Genomic DNA, 17,317 nt, shown 5'->3' on the forward strand with positions numbered 1-17,317 from the left:
ACTCTGCTGAAATTAACCTGAGTTTTCAACATGCATTCTGAGCAAGTAATAGCAAAATATATGAACAGATCTCCAAATCAAAACTCGACCTAACAACCATTTATGGAAACTATTTTTAAATAGTGGATTCCTTTTGAGCAAAAAATAGAAGTCTTTTAATAGACAGAACTTCAGTTTTTTTAAAAAGACATTAATTTTTGCAGAAACTCTGTAAGAACCATTTCTTCTCATATTGGTGAAAGGCAAGGCAATACTCTGGTGCTTAGACTAAGAAATCTAAAACAGTTCAGTTCATGCAAAGAACCACTAGAAAGTAACATTTTTGTTCCCCTCAAGTTCTGTTAGTCTACATTTTAAAAACCAATTAAGACGAACAGTAGGGGCACTGCATTTGTGTAAGCAAGAGAACATTATTACTTTTTATGTGCTTCTGTGGGTTGAGGTACTGCTTGTATCATTAGTTGTATTTTTTTTTTTGTAAGGAAAATAGTTTTCAATAACTTTTTAAAATTAAATTCTGAGGTACAAGTAATTTCTATTGTATTATAAATATAATTCATTTGAATTTTAGGGGGGCAGGGTTAACTTTCTAACAGGAATTAAATTGTTTATTAGGAGGTGAATAGTGGATGAGGATAAATAAGATGATATACAAGAATTCTGAACATATCTGATCCTAGTATTTTCAATATTAACAGATAACTTCAACATACTTAATAGAACAGTAATAGGTATCAAATAAAGACATTAAATGAGAGTTGTTTGGCACATAATGACTAAAGAATACATTATTTCATCTTGTTAAATAGCACAGCAAAGATACTGCTCTGCTCCAAACAGCAAGAAATAGATCCTTACTTTCTCTAAACATTTATAACAATCAGATGCTCTGAAACATGACATCTGCATTTATCCTACAAAAAGAAAAAAGTACAATCATTTCTCATTTTCTATGACTACTGTTATATTTCAGAAGTCCTCTTCATAATTAATTTCTAAAAAGCAAATCCTAGTTTCTCATTGAAATATATTCTCTTTAACACACACACACACACACACACACACACGCATACGCACGCATACCGCACTTTTCACCCCCCTGCTGAAGACTTTTGAAGAATTAAAAGAGCTCCTGCCCAATGACTTTCACAAACCTTGAGTATATTACATTGCAATTATTCTTTGCCTGCAGACAGTGTTCACAGACTTCCTCCTTTTAATTATTCCTTTCTTACCACTCGTTCTCAAATTTTCTCTCCTGTCAAAGGATCTCATGACTATACTCAAAGCCTTCAGAATCTGGCATCTTTCTCTTGACCTTCTGGGCTACAATAGCAAACTCTGCCAAGAATAACATCCAAAAGTTAAAATTATATAAAATGAGTTAGTTCCTCATTTTGCTGGTTGTCAGATGAGAGGGGGGTTGGGGAAGTGGGTGAAAAAATTCCCCACATTGGCACATATTGTTACACACATTAAGAAGTACACATTAGTAGTTACAAACAGGCATGGGGATATAAAATATAGCATAAGGAATATAGTCAATATCATAATAACTATGTACGGTGTCAAATAGGTACTAGATTTACTGGAGTAATCATTTCTTAAGTTATGTAAATATCTAATCATCATATTGTACACCTGAAAACTAATACAATATTGTATACCAACTGTAACTGGAAAAGAAGTTATATAAATAAATAAATAAATAAATAATAAAACGTGAGTTAGTTCCCGATATTAACTTTATAAAACTAAATGAAGGACATCACACTGGTTTTCGCTCATATTACATACTACTCTAGGCTTCAAACTCCTGAAAATACATAGCTAATATACTTCCCAAAAAAACAAAATTATATACACATTTTATTCTAAGAATAATAAGCTTAAAATTCTTAATCACATGGGCCTCTACTAGAGAATGTTTTTCAAGTAGTTTAGGCAGAGCCTAAAAAAGATAAAGGAAAAGAATGATAAATATCATCACATTAAGAATGAATGAATAGGTGAAAAAAAAGTAAAGAAGAAAAAAGGAATCTAGAAATGATGGAAAAAACTATACATATAACATGACAACTATAAAGAGCTCCCAATTTTAAAAAAAAAAAAAAACAGAAAAAGTAGGCAAAACATGACTAGTTAACAAAAATAAAATAAAAATAAACAACATTTATAAAAATATGCCAAACTTTACCCATACTTAAAGAAATGCAAATCAAAAAAAAGATTGTTTCTCAACTATGTATATGGCAAAGGTTAAAAAGTTCAATACTGTCGGCAAGGAAGGGAAAAGTCATTCTCATACAAGACTGCTAAGATTGAAAATTGGTTAATACGATAAAATATACAAATTCCATTCCTTGGAATTTATTGTATAGCTATATTTAAATAGTGTGCAAAGATACACAGACAAAACTATTCACTGCAGCATTATTTGTAAGAGCAACAAACGAGAAACAACCTAAAGTCCATTAAAGACCGATGAGAAATGAAAACTTATATCTAAGTTTTACAACAGAACATTAAAGAGCCTTTGATGTGAAAAAAATACATATATACAGGCTAACGTGAAAAGATTTTTAAGATATATTGACTGGAAAAATAACAAGGATCAGAATAGTAAATGCACTGTGAAACTAAGTCATTTAATATATATTAAGTTTTTAAACATAATTACATTGTATATGCTATCTTGTAAAAAGGTCACAGACCTAAGAAATGGCTAAGTGTTACACATGACTGAAGATAAAATACATGATACTCAGTTAAATTTGAATTTTGGGTAAACAACACATTTTTTTTAGTATAAGTATGTCCAAATACTGCCAGGGACTTAGTTTTACATGCTATATCTGGCAACTCTAGTTACATAACACTGTGCAAGTCACAACCTCAGTTATCTTAGTTTCTATATCTGGAAAATGCAGGAGTCAGACTGTGATTTCTTCTAGATCTGAAATCAGTTCTACAATTTTTTTCTTAGTTCTAAAATCTATTTGTTGTAAACCTCCCTAGAATGCTGGCATTTTATAAAGAATTCGACATATACCCACAATAATGTTCAGACATACTAACAGTTTCTAACAATCTTTCACTGAATCTTTCCAGTCCCTGAAAACAGACATTCTTCAAGGTTCTACCTTGGTCTCTCAGTTTACACAATTCTACACACTCAGTAATTTTTTTTTCCTTTCACATATATGTGAATGATTCCTAGACTGTTCTTTCCCTCTCCAGTTAATCATGGAATTCACAGAAAGCTTCAAACCACCTATAACATCAAAATTAACAAAGCTAACAAATAGTCTTTCAACCAAAAAAATATAGCTTTCAGTGAGTGCCTGTACAATATATCAGATTACAATTTAAATATGACATACAAACATGAAGCAATCAAAGAACCAGACAGAATACTAACAGAATACGATTGTTTCACATCCTTTGCTTAACTGCAGTTGTAGAAGTCAGATCACGCAAATACTAAGCCAACCCTAATGATATCAGGAAACAAATGCCTCATCCCACTAGCAACTAGGGACTGGAAATAGTCTACCTTCTAGAGTACCTGGAGTGAAACCTTGACAACTTTATATATATATATAAAGTTTTAAGTATTCTCTAATCCCTGCCATGTTTATCTGGTCAATTCAATTGGATTTCTCCTCTGGTTTCCTGGGACCAAAGCCCCCACTTGAACAACAGCCCATTTGACTGGGCCTCCCATCATTCAGTACAGATTTGGCCAGCTTCCTCCCACTGAAAGCTACACACTGTAATTTATAATCCACAACTTCAGATTGAGTCATTAGCAAAAGCGATTTATCAGACTTATGACCCAAAACACAATGCTTAAAACCTACTACTGCCACCACTGAGTTCTATTATTTCCTAAAACATCTTTCTTTAATGTTCCATTCATTTGGTGGTACTTTAGAACATATTTTGATAATCATTCAAGTGAAAGTTAGTCATTATCCTTTGATTATTCATTTTCTATTTATGGCTATCTCCTATAGGCCCAGTCCTATGGCTAAATCAAGTTCTCCTAGGTCTGATCCCAGTCAAGCTGGGTTTCCTGTTCTACTGATCCAACCTTATATATAAACATAATAAATACAAGAATAACAAAACCAGTAAGTGCTACCTATTTTCCTAATCATTACAGGTACAACCACTATCCTACCTATATTTTGCTTTGAAAACACTAACATTAGCTTTAAAACTTGTCAACTGTCAAAAGTAGATTATTTCTCTCTCTGCAAAACCATCGCTCTAATTTATGCTTCCCCCTGCAGGATCTTTCACATGTTTTTCACTTCTATTTGGGCTATGGCAATAAATTTTCCGTCAGTCTCCCAGACCTCCTTTAGGCATGCAATACTTACAATTATGATTATTCTTAACAATGGAGTAATTTCCTTTGAAAGTAATATGGCAACAGTAACAAAATCTACCAAAATATCTCCAGTAGCACATCCAGTTAAAAAGGATTATTAACTCATTCAATTTTTCAGATTGCAAAAGAATAGCAAATTTTGAGCAAATATAGCTACTGAATTCTTCCAGGTCTTTTTGTAAATAATAATGAAATTAAATGCAATCCATAATATGATACTGAACTGATAAATGTGCATATCTTATCCTTTCCATCAAATTTAAGAAACAGGAGATAACTCACATCTAATTAATAACTGATGTTCTAAAAACACAGTTCAGTTCTTTGAATTCTCCAACCTTAATATTCATTTATCGGTTTAAAAAACAAATGACAAAATACCCAGCAAATGACTTTGTGTCCTGTAGGTGTTCTTTTTTCAGAGAGTCTTCTCTCAAGCTTTCATTCTGTGATTTTTCTCTTGCGTCTTCTGAAATGTGCTGATAGTCAACACTGCTACTGGTTTCTAAGGGCTTTCGATTTGAATGTTTCCTCTTTCTTTCTCTATCATCAGATCGACTCCATGATGATAAACTTTCTTCACTGTTCTCTGTGAGTTTTCGAAATCCACAATGCACAGAATCCTGAGTGACCAGTGCTGAGGATGAACTAGATGGTTTAAAATTTCTGCCCTTGTGATGAAATGACAGTTCTTCATCATCAGAGGGTCTTAAGAATTTAGATCTCAAATTTCCAAAAGAAGAAAACTCTTGATTTTGTCTTGGATTGGAGTCTCTTCTATATGCTTCTAAAGACCCAGATCTATTATCTTTTTCATCGCCACTAAAATTATCTTTATTCTTTGTAATATCTGTTGAACTATATCGATCCTTTGAACTTTTATTATATTGTACCAAATCTGATTTTCTACTTCCTTGACAACTTTGTGCTTTATCTGAACATGTTGGTTTCATCCAACGTTCTCGTCTACAGTCTTCTTTTGCGTATGCAGTTTTTTCAGCTTCTTCTAATTTCAACTGAAATATTTCCATTGACTACAAAGGAGAAAAATTAAACAAGATATATAAAATTTAAAAAGGCTCAGTGACTTGTACCCCACTTGCCAATATGTCATAACATACTGTTATGTGGCACAATGAAAGAAAAACCCAAGAAAGGGGGAAAAAAAGACCTATGCAATCATCCATCCTGATATGGGCTAAAAGGTGTCCTCCCACCAAATTCTTCTGTTGAAGTCCAAACCCGTAGTATCTCAGAATGTGACTGAATTGGAAAACAGGGCCTTTAAAGAAGTGATTAAGTTAAAGTGAGGTCCCTAGGTTAGGCCCTAATCCAATCTGACGTCATTATAAGAATAAATTTAGACACACAAAGAGACACAAGGGTCACACACAGAAAGAGAAAATACCATGTGAGAACACGGCAAGAAGTCAGCCATCTACAAGCCAAGAAGAGAGGCCTCAGAAGAAATCAAACCTGCTGATGCCTTAATCTTGGACATTGTCCTGAACTGTGAGAAAATAAATTTGTTATTTAAGCCACCCAGCTCTGTGGAACTCTGCAATGGCAGCCCTAGCAAACTAATATACTACCCTAAAATGAGTACTTAAAAAAAATGAGTAATCAATAAAAAATTACTAAGTTAAAAAAAAAAAATCTGAGAACTGAAAAGAAGAGCTAGTAGGTAAAATATGTAATACAGGAAATAATAAAGACATAAATTTAAAAAAATAATAATTCCTACTGTCAGTGAGATTCAAAGGTTGCTACACTGCTAAAATGTAACAGCCTCTCATGGAAAAAAGCACAGTTCAAAAAAAAAAAAAAGGGCTTGTTAATAAAAACTGTGTCTAATACATGCAGATGCAGTGAATGGAAGAATAGAAAGTACTGAATCCAAATTAGTGAATACAACATTAACCTGGAAATTCTTTATACTTAGGAAAAGTTAGTAAATAGATATAAGGAAAAAAGCCACATGGACAATTAATTCTAAAAGAATTTAATATGCATATTCTAGTACTTCCAGAAAGAGAACAAAGATAGAAGAAAGCATTAAGAAAATAAGAAAATTTCCCTAGCTAATTTTCCAGATCTGAAGGGACCATCCAATACCCCTAGTAGAGAGGAGAAAGTGAAGCATACAAAGGCTCATACATTAAAAATCCTAACTCTTAAATCTCAAAATTCATATAAAAAAATTATTCTGGATCAAAATGGATCAGAGGAAGGAGGGAATATGAGAATGTAAACAAATGTGAATAGGAAAATAAACAACACATTACCTATAAAGGAAAAAAAGTAAGACTTTCAACAATTTTTCATCTACAATACTAAATGCTGTAAGATAATGGAATAAAGATCAAATTTTGAAAAATGTCATAGGGCAATAATTCTATATAGAGAATTTAATCCGCACTCAAACTATTCCTCCCCCGTATGGGCAAAAGAAAGTCATTTTCAAAAATGCAAAGAATCAGAAAGCAAATCACTTACTAATTCTGAGGGGGAGATGGGGTTACTCAGGATCATTAAGCCAAACCATAAATGAATTAGGGTAAAGATCACTAAAAAAAGGGAAGACATGCTATAAACAAAATGGCAAATGTAAAAGTTAAGTCTAAATAATTGTTCTTGTAGTTGTGAAGTTTAATACAATGGTCAAGAATAAAATGTGTATAATAAACTTCAAATTATTTCAATAATATCAGAGAGGGGACATGGGGGATCAAAACATGCTATAATTATCATGTTAGACTAGGCAGAGATAATCTATAACATTTAATTTTTTTAACTATTTTTAAAATATAGATTTAACATGTTTCTTAAATTTAATGACAACATGAATAGAACAGGAATGATGGCAGTGAGGTGGGGGAAATATTTTCATAATGAAAGCAACTCCTCACAGGAAGCTTTTTTCTTCTGATACATAAAATAATGGTGTCTACAATTAGTGACTTCTTAGAGTCAATAAAATATGACAAAATAAAGACAAAAACAGCAATTACCACACTTATTATGTTACATTGTTTGCATAATTTAAGTGGGCTCCAGGAATAACATCTAATTCAAATCTACTAAGTATAAGTAATCTTGGTTAAGTTATTAAACCTCTGCCTGCCTCAGTTTCCTCATTTACATAAAACAAGATAATAAATAGTACTGTTGTGGATATTAAATAAGTTAATTACACAAAGCATTTAACAATGTCTGGCACATGAAAAGCCCTCAAATTATTATTAATGCTCACAATAATCTTATGAGATTGATACTAATAGTCATGTTTTTAAAAAATGTTTTTAAGAAAAAAACATAAGTTTGCAAAATGCACTGTAGAAAGATGGTCAGCACACTGCAATTTAAGAGAAAAAACAAAACCATAAATGTCCCTCTGTTGACAATTATGGTAAAACCATACAAATGTATATTGAAATATTAAAAGGTCACTAAAATCTATATATTTACTGACATCCAACTATGTCTATATTAGTGAAAGAAGCAGGATGTAGTCTATGAGCCTAATTTAGTAAAACTATTTTATCTGAGAAAATATATATGTATCAAAATGTTAACAAAGATTGTCTTAAAACAAAGGATGCTTGCCTGTATTTTAGAAACCTTACTTCCTAAATCTGCTTTTTTCTGGAAATTAAAAAGAGAGAGAGAGATCAATAACTCCTAAAATAGATTATCCGCAGATGGTGAATGAGAGAGCTGGTCCTGAAATATCATGTACTGCGGCATAGTTCCATTGTTTTAAGAGTGCATACACACTCTTAAAACTGTTATATTCCAAAACTCTAGAACATAACAAAAACTCTGGAATAAACCAAAAACTCTGAAATACACCAAAATCTCAACAGTGATTATCTCCAGAAGTGTACTATGGAAGCTTTCCTTATTATTTAAATTTTCGTCACAATGAGAAAATGTTATTTTTACATTAAACACACACACTTAAATTTTATATACTTTTTTCATTATGTCAATTAAAATGTTACATAAGTTTACATAATAACAAAAAGCAGAAAATGGCTTCAACGGTATGTAGATTTGAAATTTAATATCAACTCAATTCAAAAGTGTTTCATGGCACAAAACACTGACAAAGACAATTTCTCGTATAACTCTGAAAATAAATATTTCCTTAATATAAATACTCACCCCATATCTTTCAGCTACAATGTCTTCAAAATTTCTATTTTGTTTCCCAGCTTGTTCCTTCATTCTTTGATATGACTTCCTTAGCCAGCTTAATCCACCATCTTCTATTACTGAAACTAATTTTCATTATTAAATGTCAGTAGTACTTTTCATGTGATAAGACAACATTTATTGCTTTCAAAATGACTTCTAAAGTATAAAATTAAATATTTTTCCTTGAACACAAAAGTCATAAGTGCATTTAAAATTTAACATATATTTGGGTGCCAATATATGCAAGGTACCAAGTTTTGTGACTATCAAGGAAAAATAAAGAAAAGTACCCTCAAAAAAACTGCAATCTAAGAGAATGAGGATAAAAGGCTATAAGTAATAACAATAAAAATAATATTAGATAAATATTACAAAGATATAAAGAATTATAGAAAAATTAGAAAGGAGGAGAATTATTTCTAAGTGGAAGGTAAAATTTCACAAACAAGGCTCAAAAAAATGAGTTAGATTTCTATAAACAAAGTTAAGAGCAGGCAGGGCAGTCTCAAAAATAAATAAGGAAAGAATAAAGGCACAGGCATAGAAGGGAAAAAAGGTACCCCAGATACAGCACAAAAACAAGTAAGGAAATTACAGATGATAATGCTCAAATGTCCATTAAATCAAATTTTTCTACTTTAGTTATAATTACCAAATATGAAAATGTGAATGCCTTCAATGTGCTTTATTAAGTAACTTATGTTTCTTCTACACACATCACACTTTTGATGAATAAAGAAGAAATCTAATCAATTAAATCAAAACTCTTCCGAATTTTCCTTGTCCAAATATGGACTACTTTAGATCCACCCTAGTTCTATAACCAATATAAGTGCATACATATATGCCCCAAAAGACATGTACAAGAATATTCATTTAAAATCTGCAGTAATCCTGGCCTAGAAAACAACCCAAACATTTACCATCAGTCAAATGGATATATATCATAAATTATGATATATTCTTAAAATAGTCTAGCAATGAGAATGAGTAATTACAACTATACAAACAACCTGAAAATGTGGACTAAAGCATCAGGAAACAAAAGAGACATGATTCCAGGAAAAACTGATTTTGGGTTCTAGAAATTAGGATAGTGGTTACTCTTCTGTAAAGAGCATGGGGACATAGAAGGAATGCAAAGAGATCTTCTGGAATGCTAACTATGTTCTGTTTCTCAAACTGTGTGCTGATAACAGAGGTGTTTTCATTCTGTATGAGTTGTGTACTTCCCTGTAAGTGTTAAATGTCAATAGAAAGGTTAAAAAAAAAAAAGATTTTTCAACCCGCAAATTCTAGTCCCTCATTCAAATCTAACAAGTTTATCTTTACTAAGCAATCTGTTCTAAGATTATGGGTCTTTCTTTACAGATCTAAAATACTTTGTACTTCAAAACCTAGATATCTAGTTAACTCAATGATTCACTTTTCATTCAAGTTTATTTTGCCTTCCTCTTTTTTTTTTCTTATTTATATAGTCTACGAGCTCAAAATTAACAATGCAACTACTCAAGAAAGTTAGTGTAATTGTGCAATTTACTCAGTGCTAAGAGAAATCCACCATAACTAATATCTATGTTAATATCCTGGGTATGTAATTAAATTGATTATTCCAAAGCTTTATTTGTGAAATTGACAAAATGCTGATGGGTACAGTAAAACTTCCTGAACAATCACCAATATATTAACAGTTCAGAGAAAAAGAAAAACGAGAAAAAGACGGCTTTTATTGACATTAAGAAAATCTTAACAGGAATAAAAACTTTTAGTAAATTCGGTCATGAGTCAAATCTATAATTTTAGAAATATTTATGTAATAATGTCACCTTCAGTTGATTATGTGTCCTATTTCAAGAGTTTTATTAATTTTATGATTAGATGGCAATAATACAATATTTTTAATAGAAATCAAATTTAACAAGAAAAATTTAATATTTAAAAAGCAAACAAAAAAATACCAATTTGAAGCACCACTGATCATAAAATTCAATCCAACAAATATTTACAGAAATTTACTATGAATATTAAAATCTGTTACCCACATTAGGGAGTAAAAACATGAATAAGATATAGTCCCTCTCTTCCATGTAGAGATAAAAGTTATATCAAGTAGTTACAGTAAATTCATTGGTATGCAGCACTTAATATTAATATATAAATATGTAAAATTACTTTTTGTAAATCAAAAATTAAGAGACTAAAAAAGTGTATGCTTCCATCACAATTAAAAGTTATATTGTTATAGACAAAATACAATCAAATGAATCTGGGCTGCGCTCTCCATTTTTCTCAAAATACAGGATAATATAAAAATAGCAATAAAATAAATATAAGGAGACCTAGATTTTTAGTCTTGCTGCAACTAGTAACAAGTTTAAAGATCTTAAGCAAGTCATTGACATCTTTGGAACTTTGTGTCTTTATCTGTTAAGGCAACTGATTTAAACCACCTTTGAAATTTCTTCCAACTCAAAAGATTCTAAAAGTGAAAGCTGAAAAACAGATGGGAAAAATACATAAAAAGAACAAGAACATAGCAGAAGAGTTTTGTAAGCAAGAATTTCTACTAACTACAATGTATAAATATAGTCTTCCAATGAAGAATCTAGAGTAACTAACCCTGAACTAGAAATCAGAAACCCCGGGTCTTAGTATTAATCATCTGACTAAGAAAATTACCTAACCACTCTAAACCTGGGTTGCCTGAGCTATAAAATTACAATAACATCTACTTTGCTTTTTTCACATGGTTGCAACGAAAATAAACTGACATATAAAAGTGTCATGTAAATTTTAAAATTTTACGAATATTCTCATTACTAAAATACGACTAAAAATAATTTTGTATGGATGCTGAAAACAGTTTACTTACTTTCTCCACTTAATTTTCTCAATCAAAAAATCAAAATTAACGAATTATTTAAAATATGGCACAATAATTGCAAAAAAATTTTTTTGATAAAATCTTCCCAAAACATTTAATCTTAAGGACAAGTATTTGACATCATTGTCATTATTGAGTATTTACTATATTCCATACATTGTGCAAAAAGTTTCTCAATTAACCCTCACAATAACTGTATATAGGTACTATCATCAGTCCCTATTACAGATGAGTACATTGGACTTAGATCAGAAAACTCCCAAAATCACAAAGCTAGTAAGTAGAAAAGCAAAATTCTGATCCCAAGTAGCCCAACTCCAAAGTCTGAATCCTTACCTATAACACTATGTCACCTCTACATACCTCAATACTAAAGTTATGACACTTTCAGGTGCCTGATCATTTCAGCCCTACCATTGGTCTAAACAGAAAAAACACACTATCTGCATATGCAGTAAAATCTACAGATCATATTTGTAAACTTAATTTCAACTCTGGGATCTGAACCTCTTGACGGACATAAGCTGTCATTTTTCCTCTTTCTAAATAAATGTGGGAAAGAAGTGGTGAAAGCATGATATGAAGAAGAAGGGAGAAAGGCTCTTTAAAAGCTTTATGAAAGGTCATTTTTCTCCTTAGAATCTTTTCATTCTGCCATAACAGCCCACTTAAAGATACTACCTAAGGTAGAACATTAGGTATCCTATACTCAGTGAAGTCAAGGACATGCTGACTGCAAATACCTAAAGATTGTGTTTGTCAATTCTAAGTTCTCCCCAAAAACAAATTTATTGACTGTCCTCTGACAATATTGGTGGCAAACTCTTGGATTACAAAATCAGCCCTAAATAGTCATAGTTTTCTGAAAAACAGCATTTCAAAGGGATCCTTGTATGACTAAAGTTACTATTATATAAACTAGCAGAGACATTTCTACCCATGGTAAAAGGCAATAAAAAAATGTTACTAATAACTTTGGTAAACTATTAAAAGTTATTTAAGAATTAAAAAAACCTATAAAATGGCTCTAGAGGCATCTCTACATAAAATACAAAAGAATTTTAACAAATGGCCAAAATAAAAATATGTATAAAAAGCAAGAAAATATTCTAATAAATCACTAAGAGAAAAAGATAATATGATTTAATAAGATAATAGTACTATCTGTATGCTGGGTTAATTGTAGTTAAATAAACTTTTAGATGAGCTGTCAATGTAACACCTAGTTGGCATAAGTATTTTTTAATTATGGTATTGAGTATAATTATGTGACACTTAAATATTTTGTCTCCATCTGCTGGAAAATAACAGCACTATCTTAAGCTCAATACCAATTTTATGAATCCTGGAAAGGTAAAAATTTCTGGATATATGAAATCATATCTGTAATATTTGTATATTATTTTCATGAAATTTCAGACTTAATACTTTTAACATTTTGTTATAGAATGTAACAAACTGAAGAATTATATCCTCACAGAATCATACTTTGTATTAATCCATTCAAAATAAAAACTCAAAAATAAGATTAATAACTATAAAAATATAATCAATTTGCTCCCAAATATATCATCTTCCAATCACTTATAATTTAAATATGGCCTCACGAGACTGCAAACATTTTATCAATGCTTGTCATATGTAAACTGAACCTTTAGTAATAATCAATAAATACTCCTAATATGGAATCATACAAATTTCATATTAGATAATCAATAGTTATTTTCCAAATACAGAAGCAAAGATAAATAATTACAGACTTGATCAAAAGTACAGCATCAAGCAGAAATAGTAAAATAACCAGTAATAAAATTTAGATATAATACATCTCAAAATCTCATTTGGATTATTAAGCATTTTTGGAATACATAATATATCTTGCCAATCTACCAACAAACTCAGTTCACTGCCTTAGAAATACCAAGTTAGAAGAAACGTTTGTGTAGCCAAATCAAAATAGAGAGAGAATACCTTTACCAACTGATGATAAAGTACAGTTTTCTGGTGGAAGACCTGTCCCACCATCCTTCCAGTATGGATTCAATTCTCTTTCCAGCAGTCTGGACTAGAAAAAAACATTTTCAAAAGTTATAATTTAAAAATAACCCTACTATAAAATGTATTAACAAATAATGTATCTGATACTCAGTTAACAGTTGTAACCTTGGACAAACATTTAAAACACTCTTAAGAAACGCTCTTCTGCAACTTGCAGAAAATAATGGGTAAATTTATCTAATGCTTCCATTGAATCCTTACTATGAACCACAACTGTGCTACAGACAAAAGACATAACAATCAATATACCTAACTCAGTTCTTGAAAGCTTATGAGATAATGAGGAATATAGACAATAAACAAGTAACTAACAGTGTTTTGAAGATATAAGCACAGAGAGCTACAACCACATATAATTCAAATTCCTCTCACACTGAAGGATCAAAGACTTCCCAGAGGAAGTAATATGTGCATTCTTAGACGTAGGATGAGCAGAAATTAGCCAAATTTTCTTTTGGGGGGGAAGAAGACACAAAGATGCTCCAGGTAGAAGGAACAGCATGTTCATAAAACTGTAGAGAAAACTAAAAAACAGAGCAACTTCAGAAAACTTAAAGTAATTCAGACTGGCTAAAACTTAAAAGCATGAGTGAGTAGCTGTTAAAAAATTAGGCTGTACAATAATCAGGGAATACGCCACATAAACCATTTTAAACTGCTGTTAGGTTTTATGCTGGGGAGTCATGAAAAAGATAAGCTTTGTATTACATGAAGAGCAAAATGGTTTCAGAGTGGAGGGAAGACTGAGGAAGAGCAAGGTTAGAGGCAGGAATCTAGTCAGAAGATTGTGGCATTAATCAGGAAAGAGATGATGGTAGCCTAATCACAATTCAAGTGCCTCCTGTATTCCAAGTCCTATGCTGGGTACTGGAGGAATGAGTAAGCCAGGCATCAAAATTCTTGCCATCAAAGATACTATGGTCTAGAGAAAGGGAAGAGACAATTAGGCAATATAAATATAGGTAAGTGCTATGAAGAATAAAGGATACCATAAAACCACAAAGTAAGGGTTCCTAACTTGACCTTGAGAAGTCAAAAAATGCTTCTGAGAATAAGGACAATTAATAGAACAAAAAATGGCAATTAGATGGAGAATGGAAAGAGTTAAATGTTAGTTTCCAGTAATATGAATCTACCAAACTATTGAAAAGAAACATGGAAGATTAAAAAAAAGAGGCTTTTAAAATACCACGAGCTGACAAAAAGATACAAAATCTTCGAAGGACAAAGTTTAAGTTAAAGGTTTATAGATAAGCAAAACCATAAGGATTTAATTTCTTTCGTACCAAAAAAGATTCCTTCACCTCTACTACAAAATTTCACAACATCTATAATCAAGGAATTTCTTCCAGTGGTCTTATTTAGACACTCAAAGAGATACACATCAGATACTCAACAAGATAAAAAAAAGGAGGACAACTGATAACAAGATAGAAAAATTATGAAATACTACACACATGCAAAAAACTGAATATATCAAAAACTACAACAAATTAGTAAGAAAACTCCATAAGAAAAATAAGCAAAAAAGATAAACAAGCAGTTCATATTATAAGAAATCTGAATGACCAAAAAAACATGAAAAGCTCTCATAGTAATAAGACAGATGCATATAAAAACAATGAAATACCATTTACCTATTAATTAGCGTGACAAATTTTAAAGTTTGACAATACAGATAGTATGGTAAAGAAACAAATTGATAGCAGTATAAACTGTTATAATCTCTGCAAGTTTTTGTAAAAGAAGATAAGTGCATACTTTATAACTCAGCATTTCATCTAGATATGCACCATGGAGAATCTGCACACATGTGCATGAGAAAAACTGTATAAGGGCTTTCATTTAACACTGTTTATAATAGTGTGTAATAGTGAAAAACAGCAATGTAAATGGCCACAGATTCCAAAAGAAATGGATATTTACAGTATGTCATAATTAGATGATGAAACACTATACAGTGTTTAAAAAATAAAATAGAAATAAAACATATCAACATGAATCAATCTCTTAGGTCTTCTAGTCAAGATGGCTTGTTAAAGTTCCATTCATCACAACCTCCCTGCTCAGGATAAACAGAAAAGATATACAAGATATAAAACTTACTTGAGTTCAAAACAAAATAAATATCTCTGTGGGCCAGAACAGAAATGCAAAGCAGTAAGCAAGCAGAACTGAAGCCACAGGCCTTTTGGGCTCTATGTGCAAACACAAAGTTCTTAGTTCTTAGTTCAATCTGTATAAGATAAACACTGAAAGTGCTGCTGAAACAGGGAAATGAAGCCAGTCTCATTACATGAAGTCAAGGACTGAGATGGGGAGATCTCCTGCTTACAAAAAGAAGTTGGTATGCATCGTTATAATGCTACAGATTGCATCTATAGGTCTGAAGACATAGACACAGACACAGCTTTAAGCATTGATTTTCAAACTTTTTTTGTGACTTTGACCCAAAGAAAGAGTGTGTGTGCATGTGTGTGTCTGTGTCTCCTCAAAACTAAGGATTTAGGAAACAAAATATATCTCTATTATACGTAATACATTTTGATATTTCATATTTTTAAATGGTGATTGAAATAATTTCATCACCCACATTTTGAAAAACATTAGCCTAGAAAACCAAAGAAATGATGTCCTCAAAATCCAGAAGACATAAATCAACATGCTTCAAACCAAAGTTTCAGTGAAGAACCATCACTTTAGACTTACTATCTTTATCCTCACTCTCATTACCAGAATTAACATTTGGCTCTACGGCAACAGCATTTTTTTTTCTCAAACCAAATATTTATTATGTGTTAAGAATATAATGATATGCACAGGACAACACACTCAAACTGATGTGCAGATGTTTGAAAATTGGCTAGTCTCACTAATCTTAATAATTTACTTCTCTACACAAGCTGAATTCTTACTCAAATTAAAATAAAAAATTACTACAGATTATCAACTTCAGAACTAAATCCAGGATTTACAGGGCAACAAGGTAAATTCATGGAGAAAATAATAATAAATCGACGATTTATTATTATTACATTAAATTACAGTACTTTACAGAAAACTATAAGTACTATATAGTAAAGGAGCAAATAAGTGCTGCAGAAACTAAAGGAAGAAGAGATTTATTTCAATCAAAGGAAATATGAAGAATTTCATCATACATATCAAGTCAGGTCTTGAAAGATAAAACAGGAGGCAGAAATACAGAGAGAGGGAATTCACTTAGAAAGAACGAGATGAACGAAAATGCAGAGACATATGAAGGAAAGTAATTAAACTAATTTGGTTGAGGTACAAATTACCTAAGAAAAAGAGTTCAATTTAACGTGTTTAGACTCTATTTGCAGGCAGCTTTTTGGGGCCTTTAAAGGAGAACAATAAATACAGCATCTTTCTTTTCAATCCAGGCCCAGAACAAGTTAGGAAATACAATAAAAAGTATAGGAGATAAAGGACAAAAAGTAACTCTATTGCTGATAAAGCTTAATTGGAAGATAAATTTTCTTTCAGTGAAAGCCAAATGGGACTGTCATCGGAAGCCCACATTAAAGAAGACTTTCCCGGGTGTAAATACCACTCAATCAACCCCACCTCACCTCATTCCCCACATAGTCTCTGCATGCAGCCTGCAGGAAAGGCAGAGGCAAGCAAAGTATGCCCCATTTATCCTTCCAAATTTTCCAATAAGAAAATTTACTCTATATCCTCAAAGACAGAATGAGAAAGGATAAGATGAAATACCACTAGTGGAGCTTCTTCTCCTAGAAAGGAAACGT

At 31.4% G+C, this 17,317-nt stretch overlaps 1 protein-coding gene across 6 annotated transcripts in view; it reads right to left on the reverse strand.

The window, feature by feature from the left end:
• CWF19L2 (CWF19 like cell cycle control factor 2) overlaps positions 1-17,317 on the reverse strand; it is a 92,439-nt gene that overhangs the window by 64,060 nt on the left and 11,062 nt on the right. For 4 of the 6 annotated variants that reach the window (XM_039858759.1, XM_039858760.1, XM_039858765.1 and 1 more), the window contains exons 6-8: positions 13,455-13,548; positions 8,567-8,682; positions 4,781-5,433 (exon numbers count right to left, since the gene is read on the reverse strand). In XM_039858759.1, coding sequence (XP_039714693.1) covers positions 4,781-5,433; positions 8,567-8,682; positions 13,455-13,548 — 863 coding nt within the window. The remainder of the gene's footprint in view (positions 1-4,780; positions 5,434-8,566; positions 8,683-13,454; positions 13,549-17,317) is intronic. The other 2 variants (XM_039858762.1, XM_039858761.1) reach the window with 2 other exon arrangements.

Source organism: Pteropus medius, unplaced genomic scaffold, assembly GCF_902729225.1.
Source record: "Pteropus medius unplaced genomic scaffold, Ma_sr-lr_union100, whole genome shotgun sequence".
NCBI lineage: Eukaryota > Metazoa > Chordata > Mammalia > Chiroptera > Pteropodidae > Pteropus > Pteropus medius.